The 14892-nt window shown below is 34.0% G+C and overlaps 2 protein-coding genes across 2 annotated transcripts; one reads left to right on the top strand and one right to left on the bottom strand.

The window, feature by feature from the left end:
- The first annotated feature begins 476 nt into the window (after window positions 1–476).
- LOC104887700 (EG45-like domain containing protein) lies at window positions 477–5953 on the top strand. Its single transcript, XM_010672408.4, has 3 exons — window positions 477–825; window positions 2833–3136; window positions 5778–5953. Exons 1-3 carry the CDS (start codon window positions 681–683, stop codon window positions 5785–5787), a joined length of 459 nt encoding a protein of 152 aa, XP_010670710.1. The 5' UTR covers window positions 477–680; the 3' UTR covers window positions 5788–5953.
- A 3134-nt stretch (window positions 5954–9087) lies between these two features.
- Window positions 9088–10380, bottom strand: LOC104887702 (hypothetical protein). Its single transcript, XM_010672409.4, has one exon. It carries the CDS (start codon window positions 9795–9797, stop codon window positions 9459–9461), a length of 339 nt encoding a protein of 112 aa, XP_010670711.1. The 5' UTR covers window positions 9798–10380; the 3' UTR covers window positions 9088–9458.
- Window positions 10381–14892: the final 4512 nt, after the last annotated feature.

The following is a 14892-nucleotide window of genomic DNA, read 5'->3' as shown; positions in this document are numbered from 1 at the left end:
GTAAAAAGGTAGTGAGAGGAATGTATAAGAGAGATAAGGAAAACAGTTTTCCCTTCATTCTGAAGGAAAAATAGTTTTCCATCATTGTGAGAGTAATTGTACCCCAAGGAAAATGGTTTTTACACTCTTTTGCCAACCAAACAATGTAAACTGAAAATAGAGAAAAACAATTTTTCAGAAAAACGTTTTATGCTCTATCAAACGGAGCCTAAATCTCTTATCTAATAAACAACAAATAATAAGAAAATAATTTTCCTGAAATATTTTCCTTCAAAACAAACAGAGTGTGAGTGACATAAAAGCGGCCCTCAACATCGAGGAGTTGGTTTAATGTATACTTCATTAAACAGCGGAGAAATTGGTATGAAATAATTGGCGTGCCTTCTCGAACATGCATACCTAGCTAATTAATAACTTGTAAGCAATAGTCGACTTTTGAATTTTGTATTAAGCTTTTGAAAAATGCATGTGAATTCAAATCCGCACACAATATAAATAATAACGTTATACAACCACATCACATGCATGATGGCATGATGCCTATTAAAGCAGTAAATAGGCCAACCCCAGAATCATACATTAATCAATAATCTCACGGTAGTTAGACTAGTGGTTACAACTTACAAAACAAACAAAGAAATTGGAAGTTTGTGACTCAATTTCTTTCTGAAGAAAGGCATATGAAAATGAGTAGAATACATCAAGTTTCAGAATCAAAGCTGCAGAAATGGCTGTTGTTATTATCTCTGAGTCTCCTCTCCATCTACGTTCCCCTCTCCTTCGCTGACCTTGGCACGGCTGCCCGCTACAGTACACCCTATCTTCGTAAGTACTCCCTCCCGTTTTTATTAGTTTACTCGTTTTTATTGTACAAAGTTTTAGGAGAAATAATATCGTGCGTGGGAGGCAGAAAGAAAGAGCAACTATTATTTTATGTTAAAGTTGGATGTATGTCAGTATGTGTGATGGAAAGTTAGTGGTCTCATTTTAAAAATGGAAATAAAAGAAATGAGTAAACTAATAAAGGACATCAAAAAAAAGAATACAAATAAACTAATAGAGACCGGAAATAATATTATTTAATTTGACCAATACACATGTTTTTTTTTCCTCTGTTCTTTTAATAATATATTGCATAATGTGACTTGGACACTAGTTTTAGGAAAGTTAAAGAAGGCAAATCAAATTTGACAAAATTAACCAAGGATGTCTTGGCCTAGTGGTTAAGATTGAGTTGCTGTAAATGATAGGTCACAGGTTCAAATCCCCCCTCCCCTTCTTTGTACTGCCTTCGTGGTTTATATGCAGGCCCGGCTAATAGCATGTACAACCGGTGCACCAGAACAGGGCCTCCAATACAATGGGGCCCCAAAGCTGAAAACTTATGTATGCAATTTGCTCCGATATACATCGAGATAATTGAATATAGTGTGGTGGTTTTGCATATTGGTATTTAGTAGTTTTGTTAAACTAAAAGAGTACAGGAGTTCGAATCTAGTATTGCCCAAATCTCTTTTTTTCTTTTCCAAAGTCAATGCTGCTACATTTATGACAATGTGTTTCACCTTTTTCCTAGTAAGTACAGTTGAACTAATTTGGAAAAAAAATCAAAAAAACTCTTTAATTTTTTTTTTTTTACTTTTATTGCATTAAATATCTAACATTACCTAGTAAATAGCAATTAACGTTAATGTGGATGCCATCTAGTTTTGATAGTAAAGTCTTGTGGGGTCGTATCTAGACTCTAGTTACAAGTGTCATATAGTCTTAGTCGGTCTCTGACACCAAAAAAAATTATACTTTGATAGTGATACTAATATTAAGATAGATTTATTTTATAAATAAAATAAAGATAGAAGAAGGAGCTTCTCCACGTCATCTGATTCAATGATGAGACAATGTTTCAGGCTTAATAAAATCCATGTTCAAAAAATTAATAAGTAATTAATTATGAATGAAAAAAACAACTATCAACATATAACGAAAGGAGAAAATAGTATTACAAATTAAGGGCCCCATTTTATATTAATTGTACAGGGCCTCCATAATGATTGAGACGACCCTGCTCATATGGATAAAAAAATTGATAAAATTAATTAAAGTCTCCCCTCTAACTACCAATTTTTAAGTTATTTTAATTTATTTGACGGTGTACCTTCTCTAATCTTTTCTAAATGCATATAACTCGTATGATTCAAGATTTTAAAATATGGAGTAAATAATATTCTAAGTTATCTAGAAGTTTTTTTTTAAGTGAAGATTAGACCTAATGCATGCTAGACTCCATAGAATAGTATGACGTATGAACAACTACTAGTGTTATTAATGAATATTCGCTCATCTGGAATCATGGCCAACTTTGTCAAGCTAAATCTCAATTAAATCAACTCTAGGTTAAGGCTTCAACGCATTTCCTAGCTACAATGTACAACTTAGCTTTGATGAGTTTGTCTTGCAAGAGACCGCATATTTTTAAATTAAAATTAGATAATGGCAAATCCAATATTAAAAAAGTATTAGCCCGATAATGACTAGGATGATTTCTTTCGGCGATTAGTTTAATTCATTTAGTAACTAGATCTACTTTTATATTAAAATCAAACCGTATCTTTTAATAATTTTTGAGCTTTAATTAGTTCGAAACTTGTACAACTACTTAGATAAGATAGCTTGAAATTTTCTACGTGATGATGACATGCATATATAATTATATGTGTTAACTCAAGTGTGCTAGTCAATGATTATATGTATAAATCGATGTCATGTAGTACAAGCTAATCTATTGTTAATTATTTACAATACACGCATGAACATGATTGTATGGCTGCGCAGCAACCGAATGTTACGGCCACGATGCGACGGTTTTTCCAGCAAACAGCCTTTTCGCGGCGGCCGGAGAAGGGATATGGGACAATGGGGCGGCCTGTGGGAGGCAATACATGGTGAGTTGCATAAGTGCAAATGCCCCTAGTAGTTGTGTTCCAGGCAGCACCATCCAAGTCAAGATTGTTGATCGTGCAGCCACTGCTGTGTCTAAAGCCTCAAGTAGGGGGGCCGCACTTGTCCTCTCTACTACTGCCTTTGATCAGCTTGTTAGGCCCCCTTCTACCACGTCCATCAACATTATGTTCCAACAGTAAGTAGTTTCAGACTTCATTTTGCATCTATCTTTGTATTTGTTGTCCTCTTTTTCTTACCTAGAGCCTGTTTGATTCACTAATTTTAAGCTAAAAAACGAAATCAATTATCGATTTTCTTTCTTCTTATTTGATTCAATTCCTCGTCACCTCATTACTAGAGATGGACGTGAATCCAAGACTTGAACCAGACCCGGTTGGACCCGATCCATTTTAAAGGGTTTGTGTCTAAAAAATTGAGACCCATTGAATCTGGGTTAGATATGGGTCTAGGTGTTAAAATTCGAATATTGGTCCAGGTCACATGAATTCATACTAGACCCGACCTACACCCATCCAGGCCAGTAGACCCATTTTCGTTTTTACATATTAAATATATTTATTAGAGTACAAAATGTATAAAGTTCTAATAAAACTTTTTACCAAGGCTCAAGTCAACTTGTTGTGAATGTTTAATTAATTTAAAATGTTTGTACAAGAATTAAATTATTATGTTATTTTTCTATCATTTTAATAACTAAAAAAACAGGTGTAAAAAATTCGTACGTTTAAAAAAATAATCGAAACTCCTAATAAGCTTGAGAACAATTTTGAATTTGTTTTTGACCCAGCCCGCCAGACCCATTGGATCTAGGTAAGGGTCCGGATTTTCTAGACCCTGTGGGTATGGGGCGGGTCTGGGTCTAAATTCAAATTTGCGGGCCTGAGTCTGGGTCTAGCATAACCTGTCCCAAACTCGACCCATGCACATCCTTACTCTTTAATAATAACTGATGGTAATAGACTCCCCCAATTTGCTATTTCTCCTCTCCCTCAAGTAATAAAATTCATAACCTACCGTAGTGGTAACGGTTACCATTCATTTTCATTCCTTGACTTAAACCAAACACTCAATAAAAATAGACATTTTTGTTACCAAAAGTCTCCTTCATTTATTTCATTCCCTTTTCATTCCATATATTTAACTAAACTACCCTTTAGACTCCTTAACCTCACTCTTCATTTTTCCAAGTCAAAGTTTGGCCTTATAAGTTCTTGAACAAAATTCTTACACATTTGACAAAAGTCTTGGTGGATTTATCCTAGTGGACATTTCAAATTATTAATTGACTTTACATAAAGATTTCAGTACTTTGAAAAAAAAAAATATGAAGGGTTGATCTTAAAAATCGTAAAAATTGAGGACTGAAGTTTAATTAGGAAGGTAGAGAGTAATTATATCTGTGGGTAAGCTGAAAAATTGGGTATTCGGTTCCAAATTCAGAGGCGGTTGCTGGACCCGAAGTGGTTTTAATTCTGAGCAGTAAAATTTGGACCCGATTATTCACTGGACACCCGGTAAATATAGATACTTGACGAAACTAGATCTCAGACTAAGTACCTAGTGGAATTTTTATGTATGATGAATAATTTAGTCTTAAAACTTATTAGCTCGTCAATAGAAATTTGGTCGAAATTATATCAAGGGATACTAATACATACTCCATATGCTATGGTTCTTATTTTAGTCTTTATTAAGTTTAACAATAAAACAATTTAGCTTTCGAATACCATTGATACCGGATACCCAATACTAAAATCGATTCCTACCGATTTCAAGACCAATTCTAGAAAGTCACCTCCAGTCAAAATCAACATTACATCACAATTTCAGAGAACCGGGTACCCGGTGTTGGAACTAGCCCCAACTGGTTCGAAGATCAATTCTAGAAAATAAGGACCTGGTCCAACCAATTCCATTCCAGTTCCAAAATTTTAGGAACCAGTTGTGACTGGATCCGGTTCCAATTCCCGAGATTTTGACTGAGTACCCAGTTGTGCTAACCTCTAATTATATTTTGTTCGATGTTGTACATTTGTTTTATGAAAAACTTTAAAATTTGTTGTCTTAATGACGGTACCTTATAATAAATGACGGTAGTAGTAATGAATTCATGTATAGTTTTGTATAGAAAGACTTATGCCAATATACACTTGCTAAACAAGCCATAATAAATGTTAGATATATAGTTAAGGCATAATAACAAAACCTAGTACGTAATAATTATCATGCATGGCACTAGCGTCGGTGCCTTCTAGACTCTAGAGTATTTCAGATGAGACTTCAAAAGCTTTCTGGCTTAGCTCATCCTTTGTACAAATTTGTATAGAGCATTTCAGAAATAAAGGCCTTGTAGTTAAACTTTATTTAGTGGCTAGCCCTATTATTAAGGGTCTCCCTCTCATTTGTACATCCATCCTAAGGAGTTGTATTCTTTTCTTGCTAGCTAGCAATACAAAGTATTCCTTCCAAAGCATCCTATGAGAACATAGAAAGTTATAGTGAGCTATAGTTGTGCCTTAGTTCTTAACACTTGGTCATTTTAGTAGCCTCATATAGTCTAGTTAGCATATCGGCTGCCTTGATTAGATGTCCGACGGAAGTATGATGCTAGTGAGCAACGTGTAGCGATGAAGGGACCCGTCTCCACGGGACGTGGTGCTATCTAAACTAAGCACCAAGAATTTAAGATCATTATGCTGTTTATTTGTCTCTTATGTTTCAAAAGATTTTTCATCAGTGCATTTGAAGTGTGATTTGTTTTGGGAGCTTATTTGGTTTTAATTGTTAATGGAATGTATACGGTTTCTGTTTTGCAGAGTATCATGATGATATGGAGATCAATGGACATTCACATTGTATAAAAAAAGATAGAAAATTGACGGGAAGGTCTAGAAGCAGTGTACATTCACATTGTATAGTGCATCCACATACATCTGCGTTCTTTTCTTTAAGAATGATCTTATTTAACTAAATCTTTTCTGTGTTTAATAAATTAATGTGTTATAACGAAAGCAACAAAGAACAATCGACATAACAATGTGTTAGCTACGTATCAAGGACAAACCGTTATTTTTATCTATAAGAAGAGAGAGTATTTAGAAAACATAATACTAGGGGCAGAAGTTGATTAGAAGTTTCATATAGTACCATTCTAATCAACCTAAACTAAATAGACCAAAAGACTCGTGCTGCTTTGTTGTTCGAAGCACCACGCTACAGATTCAAGACATTGCAACAATAAGTATGTATTGGCGGCAGGTCTAAAATTTTATAGATTTTATTTAAACAAATAATACAGTCTAAAACTACTACAACAACAATGAACTAGGGTCTAGGGTACAATTTGCACCTCCAATTTGGGGGTAAAGTTACACCATCTCACAAATTCTAGTAACATACACAAAAAAGTGAGAAGGTGTAACATACTCTATGTACACTTAAATTCTAGTGAAGTGCAGAAGACAATGAACTAGACAGGATATTGCTAAACTTGATTTCTATATATCCTTTGCATCAAACCAGAAGAAAAATAAAGGAAAAGACTTTGCCACTTCGGTCATATCCACTTAAATCCTAGTGAAATGTATGGAGACGACAATGAGCTAGACAGGATACAAGAAACGGATGGTTTATTAACTATATTAAGGCAAAATTGGTCTTAATACCACAAACTATGGTTCGGATGCACCCAACACTAACTTTGACTAGTAGTTAAAACACCACATATTGTTGGCCTCGGTGCAATGTGTTTCATAAATGACACCTGAGGTATCTTTTCCAGTATAGCAGATGGCAAACCCCATATAGTATAGGCTGTAATTCGAAATGCCAGGCTACAAATTCAAGATATTGCAACAGCATGTATCGGCAGCCGGTCTAAAATCAATATAGCTAGCTCCACTTTGTTTTTGTGTGTTCTTTTTTTGTTTCTATAGAGTGAAAGATGGATTTTATTTAAAACAAATAATACTGAAACTTACATCAATAATGAACTAGGGTCTAGTCTAGGGTACAATTTGCACCTCATATCTGGGGGAACAGTTACACTATCTCACAAACTCCACTCACGAGCTCAAGTATAGAGCATATCATGCAAAAATAAAGTTAGAAGGTGTAAGCTAGACAGGATATTACTAAACTTGATTTCTATCCTTTGCACCAAACCAAAAAAGAATAAAGGAAAAGAATTCGTCACTTCAGTCATATCCACTTAAATTCTAGTGAAATGTATGCAGACAACAATGAGCTAGACAGGATACAAGAAACGGATGGTTTACTATTTATATTAAGGCAAAATTGACCTTAACAAATTATAGTCCGGGTGCACTCAACACTACAAACTTTGACTTGTAAGCAGAACATCACAAACTATTGGCTTGGGTGCACCCAACACTACAAACTTGACTAGTAGCCAAAACACCACAAACTATTAGCCTGGATGCAATGTGTGTCATACATGACAGCCGGAAGTACCTTTTCTAGCCGAGCCATAGTTTGCCTACATCAAGACTCATGCTAGTTCTTCTATAGCGATCATCTTGAGTGTGCCTACATCAAGACTCGATCATGCTATACCTAAGGGGTGTATACCTACATTTTCATACATTTCAGAAGCTACTATGGAATGTGAAAACATCCATGGATTCTAGAGGCCGGCAAAAATTGCAGGAAGCCTAAGCTTTTTGAAGCAGCAGCTTCTATAAAGCTGGAGGAGGATTACACACTCAAATTTTATCACGGAACACAGGCCAAGAGAAGAGAATCACAAATACCCAAAGCCAAAAAGATTGGATAAACTCAGGAAGAGAAGTTTTACTTTTAAAAACTCAAGAGGACTAATGGCCAATTTGATACTCCCTCCGTCTATTATTAGTTTACCCTTTTTGACTTTTGACACTATTCACATACATGACTTTGACTATCTTTTGTAATTTGTATTTAAGGAAAAATATAGTCATGTGAGATCTTGTTGGATTCGTCTCAATGTGTATTATCCAAATATCAACTTTTTGTAATTTTTGCTTATCGAAAATTAGAGATATTAAGGTTCAAATTAGTATCTCGGCAAATGTGCCCCAAAGAAAGGGGTAAACTAATAGAGGACGGAGGGAGTAGTCCGTAATGGATGGTGCTAATAATAATAAAATTTATACATAATTCTGCATAGAAAATTCCCGGGAAGTTCAACACCGAACAGGCAAATACTTGTTTTATTCATAAATTTATTTTACCACTCCGTAGCTGTCACTCAAATCTTTAGTATCACTGAGATTTTCCCAATAGATTGTCTCGTTTCAGCAATGTTGAGCGCAAAATGCCTCAAGGTACTAAATTGTTTTCGGTGTCTGACGATGATACAAACACTTATAACACCATCTGTTCAAGGTAAGTGATGGCTCCATAATATCAAAATTATCAAAAAGTCCAATTTAATTATTACAGCTAATCTTTTGATGCACTAGCAGTGGCTAGTTCTTCTGTGGTAATCATCTTTAAGTGCCTACATCAAGGTTTATGCTATACTTCTCTTTGAGAGCATTGCATCGAATAGGGTAAGAACAAGGGATGTGAATCTGAATTTGCATACATCTTTAAATGCCTCATCAAGGTTTATGCTATACCTATCTTTGAGAGCATTGCACCAGAAAAGGCAAGAACAGGGATGTGAATCTGAATTTGCATACATCTCATAAGCTAGTACTATGATTAACAAGAAAGCATCCATGGATAGCAGAGGCTGGCAAAAAATGCAGAATGCCTAGGCTCAAGGTCAGACCAGAAAATACTTATTGAGGCAGTCGCGCTGAAGAAGTTGAGTGAAAATGCCGAGCAAGCTGGCAAAAGTAGGGAAAAGTAGGAATGATGATGAAATAGGTAACATAGCTAATTTCATCTTCGCCTAAAAGTCTTCTTCTCCCTTTCTTTCAATCTAAAGGAACCAACACTACAGAGCACACTTGGAGATGCCTTTGGAAAAAAAAGAGAGGTGTATCACCTCATTTACAATTCAAATGGTAAACTGTGTATCTATTAAGCTATGTTACACAGAATTTCTTTTAACTCAAATCACCAATGTCGAGACCTTGACACTCTGACATGGGTATGGAGACACTCAAAACTTCAATATGGACCAAAAATTTGAAATATTCACATTTAATAACCAAGTCGGACACTTGGAAACAAACCCGTTTCTAACATAAACAAAAGAGTCTGATATCATAGCAACGTCTGTATAAACTATGTGGACCAAATAAAGTGTCTAAAACTATATAAAGGTACATTTTCCCAAGTTTCTTTTCCACCAATGAACATAGAATTTTCCAAGTAAATGTAATACTCCTTATCATAATCTCTAAACCAGTTTACAAGAGTATGACAACAACTGATTGTGAAGAACACAAATCATAAGAATACAACTATATACAAGAATTAACATGAAATATCTCACAATACTTTTAATCAATAATAACAAAAAAAATATAACCCACAAAGTAGAATCAGAAAGGTTGAAGAATAGGTCTTTTACCAAGTCGTTTGATCTCTTTATCTATTCCACCAGTAATCATCAATCCAAACATCTTAAAATCACATAAAAATGACCAAATCGGATGCCCAAATGTTGCAGGAACATTTCTTTCAACAAAGAAATGACTATACCAAGCAAATCCATACCCAATTAATGGTGCTAAAAGCAAGAATTTCCAGTTGAACAACAAAGAGTATATAAAGATGATAATTCCACTAATTGTACCTGCAAAATGCAAACGCCTTGTTGATGGTTTAGAGTGTTGACTCATGTAAAAAGCCCAGAAATCATCTAAGCTCCTAAAGTTCATGACTTTAAATTAGTTTGAGTTGAAATAATGAAAACCCAGATCACAGATTTGATTTTCAGATGGAAAATTGTAAGTGGGATTTTTGGAGATTCGATGCTTGAACAATTGGGTCTTGATAAAAAAGGTTTAGGAGATTTTTGGGTGGGTATGATATTCAGGTATGAGAGCACAATAAAAGGAGGAATCTACATTAAATTTCAGCTCCTTGGAATATCACCATATCAGATAAGTGAATGATAGACAATCTGGCCCAGCAAAATAGGACAAGTATTTGATTTTTTTTTTTGTTTTTGTTGAGGGAGAGAAAAGGACTTGAAGGAGAATTGGTATCCACTTTGGTTATGTTTGGCGAAGTATTTTAGGTATCTTAAATGAAAATATGTTAAAAATTTTAAGGTAGTTAAATGATGGTCTATGATTTATGAAATTATATTACTCCCTCCGTCCCATAATATAAGTCCTGATTCTGTTTTTACGCGGGAATTAAGGTTAAATGGAATCTTGTTTTATTTGAATAAAAAAAATTATTTTTATTGAGAAACACTTACATTGCTTTTTTCTTTTTAACAAAAAATAAAAACTGTCATTTAATGTTGCATGGTTTAATGTGTAGAGGAGTTTAATGAGGTAAAAAATTCCATTTTGTCATTAATAAGGTGCATTGGAAGCTGAAATTATGATGACATTTTGGGAATTAAACTATTTTCATGAGGGTATTTTGGGTATAATTATTGATTGAAAATAGAAATAAGACTTATATTTTGGGACACCTTATAAGGAAACAGGACTTATATTATGGGACGGAGGGAGTAGTTTACATGAAATTTAAGGTGAGTTAATTGACTTGCTGAGAAGCTAATGATAAAAGTACTAATATTTAGAAATCATAACAACATCCGAGTAATTGTGAATTTTTCTTTTCAAAATGTTTTCTTCAACTTTGTTGTAACCTAAGGGAACACTCAAGAAGGGGGGGGTTGAATTGAGTGGTGAAATCTAATCGATTTTCGCAAAAATCCTTTCACAGCTCAGTGCCAGGCTCTGAGCTGAACACTCGAAAATTGCTAATTTGTGTTTTTGCGAATAATAAACTTAAAAGATATTAGATTTGACACGAGATATAACGTGGTTCAATCTCACCTCTGAGATCTACGTCCACAAAAACAAAAACTCTTTTATTTCTTTGAATCATATAATATCAAACTCTTGATACAATACGATTCCCCTCACTACTAACCCTAGTAATGACTCCCCCAACACTTAACTCTAAGTGTTGGCACTCTTAATAATGTAAAAGTTACAAGAAAGAACAATCCTCAAAGATGTGCTTCTTAGTCAAGCAAATAGAGGACAATTACAATTGTGAAATAGTAACTTAAACCTAATCAGCTCAGTGCTACGCTCAGTGCCAAGGAAATAGTTTTCAGCCTTTTTACTTAGACTCGATTTTGCTCTCTGAAAACTTAAGATCTAAAAGTGAATTATGAATCCCTTTTATAGAACATGGGTTGGACGAATATCCTTCCAAAGGATATCTTTCAATTCCTTAATTCAAGGGATTTAATTCTCTTTTAGAAAATCAATCTTTATCTTTTTCATCTTTATCTTTATTCTTAAAAAGATATGTTTTCCATAATAGATTTTCTTTTCAACTCAAAAATTATTTTCCAAAATAAAATCTGATTTTATATACCTTGTTTTTAGGAAATTCCAGTTTTATAAAATCTCTTTGAAAAACACGTTTTTTAGAAAAACACGTTTTAAATAAAATTATTTTATAAAAAATCTTTTTAACACGTTTTAAGGAAACTTGATTTCTGTAAAAATCTTTTTTCTAAAATTCTTTTATTTTGTAAAACACATTTTAAGGAAATACAATTTTTTGTAAAATCTTTTTCTAAACTAACGTTTTATCAAAACACAATTTTATCAAAATCTTTTTTCCAAAACACGTTTTACTAAAACACGTTTTTTCCGAAAATTTCTTTTTTTTCTAAAATTCTTTAAAACTCGTTTTATCAAAATCTGATTTTTGTTAAAATATTTTCAAAAACTCGTTTTTATTAAAATCTTTTAGAAACTCGGTTTTACAAAATCTTTTTCTAAAAACTCATTTTCCTTAATCCCTTTTTTTTCTGATTTCGAAAATCTATTTCCCTTATTTTGAAAACTAATTTCCTTTTTATATAGACATATAATATTAACATAATTATTTATTTCCTTAACTCTAAGAAAATAATAATTATACTAATATCATATAATCTATATTTCGACACATAGCATATCACCAAGTTTGAGCATATTACATTTTAATCTAAAGTTACTATTCTAAGAAATTATAAACTAAAACTTCATTCTTGATTCTTCTTTTCTTCAAAGTCTTCGTTTATCAATTTCTTTCTTCATGCATCTGTTGCAACTGTTACATACTTTCATGCTACAACATATTATATTAATTTTCATCATCAAAACAAACATGTGCATTAAACATAACATGTACATGCACAACAAATTCCCCCTTTTTGATGATGACAAACCATAAATATAATATTGTTAAATAAACATTTGTTCCCCCTCAAAGTATGCATATTGACTTTTGTTCCCCCTCAAACAATGCATGGATTATTCACCCTTTATAGAATCTATCCGTACATCAGATTAATAGCATTCAATTATTCACTTTTGTCCCACATGCTCATTTATATTCAATTCACATTAGCTCAACCTAGGATATCATCAAGACACAAAGTCAATATTATATACCTTCTTTTCCCCTTTTGTCATTCTCAAAAAGTACATAAAGACAAAAAAATCATTCACAGAATCAGAAGAGTTTAAAATAATCCAATAGCTCAACTATTTAAGCTAGTGATGCTGGTGCTACAACCAACACCAATTCACAATCTTCAGAATAATCCAAAATAACATCCAACAGTATCAAAACAGTTTTAACAAAAAATTTGTCCAAAAACTACAAGGAATATGCAAAGATACATAGTAGAACTGGGATCAAAGGAGTTAAGGTGATCAAGGCAGTAGAAGTGGGAAAAATCTGGGCATGATGGAGAGGGTGATCAGAAATAGTACGGCTAATGGTAGCATTGTCCACCCATACACAACCGGCCAATTTTGAGTCTTATAATCCGAGAACCCAACATAGGGAACACCAAGAATATCAGCTAATGTATCAACATCCATATAAATCGAAACCCCATTAATATTTGCCTTTAATTCCAACATATCTGAAAGTTCTATGGTTTGATAAAATTCTTTAACTTCTTGAGTTTGAATGGCTTTAAGCAAAAACTTGACACAGTTTCGAAATCCACGGGGTGCGAAAACGCGCCCAGAAAGAATTTTTATGCCGGCGGAGGAAGCAGTTCGACGACGCTTTGATGAAGAGGTCGAATGACGGAGGGTCCGGTGGCAGCGGAAGTTTTGCGTTTGCGGGTCGAGGGGATGGAGGTTTTTTTTTTTTTTTTTGTCTTCGTACCAGCAGCATCGCACCGTTTTCGAGTCGGCGGAGTTTATGAGGTGGTAGCAGCGGAAGTCATCGGAATTTTCCGGTTGAGTGTTCGAGTGATGGGTTTTGTAACGGGCTTTTTCGGAACGGAATTTCATGTTGTGGTATTTTCTTGGACGGTTGTTTTGAGCGAAGTTTTGGAAACAAGTGAATATGTTGGAGGTAGAGGTGGGGGGTAGAGGTTTTCAGGGGAGAAGGAGTCGCCGGTGAGGTGGTCTTCCTTTTAAAGATCCGGCGGGTGTTTTTCGACCCATGGGTTAGGCCCCTTTTTTTTCGTTTTAGGGAGAAGGATGGAGATTTTGAAAGTGTTTAGGTTTGTGTTTAATGGTGGACCAGATTTTGAAGTAGGTTAAGAGGGGGACCTTTTTTTTTTTTTTTTTTTTAATTTGGAGGAGAGATTGTGTTTGGGCTTTTAGTTCACTATGCACCTCTAACAACCTTGCATACATTTTTTAAAAAAATTTTGAAAACCAATATTTTGAAATTATTTTAGTTTTATCAAAGCAACATCAAATGGATATTTTCGAAAACATGATACTTTTGTTGGAGTTTTTCATGGAATTTTTCTAAAGCAACTTAGGTGTCAGTTATCAGAGACAGCATCAATAGCCTTTTCAGGAGTCTTGGATTAAATAAAAACTGACTTAGTGTAGATATAATCTTTCGAACTCTTAAGCATGTAAAGGGGTCAAATAAGCACATAAATCAACTAAGTACCAGAAATCAATCCCAAAGCTAATCTAAGTTTTTCAAATCTTTCACGAGCAAGTGGTTTAGTGAAAATATCAGCTATTTGGTCTTCAGTACAAATAAATTCAAGGGCTTCCTTTTTCTACATGATTACTTGTTTGTTTTAGGAACCCATATTTGCTTGGGTCCCTTTTTCTTACGTTGAGCATCTAGTATGTCTTTCTAACCCAGATTTGAGTAACTGTTTGACATTCTTTGCAATTCGATTTTTCTTTTTGTTGCAGTCGTCAATTAGATGACCATTATTACCACAAAAATTGCAAATTAGATATTCAGGAAGGCCCACGTATTTTCTCTTTCGAAAGTCTCTTTCGAAGGTTCTGGCACTGAGCCTGGCACTGGTTGCTGGTCAGTATATCCTAATCCAGTTTTGTTCATGTTGTTTGTGGTGCAATTAAGTAATTTAGAGCATTCATCCCATTAGTCCATTTTTCGTGCATCTTTCGAGCAATAAAAGTTGTGATTCCAAAAATTCAACTGAGGTTTCAAATCACTACTTCTTTTTCGGGAAATCTCTAAGTCCTTTTTAACTTATCCAGTTCTTCTTTATTTTTCATCACTAGGTAGCGTGAGTGGACAATTTCAGATTGTTGTCTTGATTTTTAAGTTCATTCAACTCGTGATTTAAATTTTCAATTTGTTCCTCAAGACTAGACTTTTCAGCTTGGAACTCAGTGACTGGCACTGATGTTTACGAGATTATCAACTAGAGTCTTTTCTTGTTTTAGTGTGTTTATCTCTAAGTCTTTCTCGTCAATCTCTTTTATTAGAGTTTTGTTTTCTTTCAGCAATTCCTTATATTCTGTTTCTAATCCAATTTTT

This window comes from Beta vulgaris, chromosome 2, assembly GCF_026745355.1.
Source record: "Beta vulgaris subsp. vulgaris cultivar EL10 chromosome 2, EL10.2, whole genome shotgun sequence".
Lineage (NCBI taxonomy): Eukaryota > Viridiplantae > Streptophyta > Magnoliopsida > Caryophyllales > Amaranthaceae > Beta > Beta vulgaris.
Note: the sequence above shows the minus strand (reverse complement) of the source record. Positions and strands in the feature narration are given on the sequence as shown.

What these genes read in the sequence shown, in the direction of transcription:
- LOC104887700 (XM_010672408.4), top strand. Translation starts at nt 681, where the DNA reads ATGAAAATGAGTAGAATACATCAAGTTTCAGAATCAAAGCTGCAGAAA. An exon ending in CTACAGTACACCCTATCTTC is followed by an intron (nt 826 to 2,832) that starts GTAAGTACTCCC and finishes ATGGCTGCGCAG; the next exon opens with CAACCGAATGTTACGGCCAC.
- LOC104887702 (XM_010672409.4), bottom strand. Translation starts at nt 9,797, where the DNA reads ATGAACTTTAGGAGCTTAGATGATTTCTGGGCTTTTTACATGAGTCAA.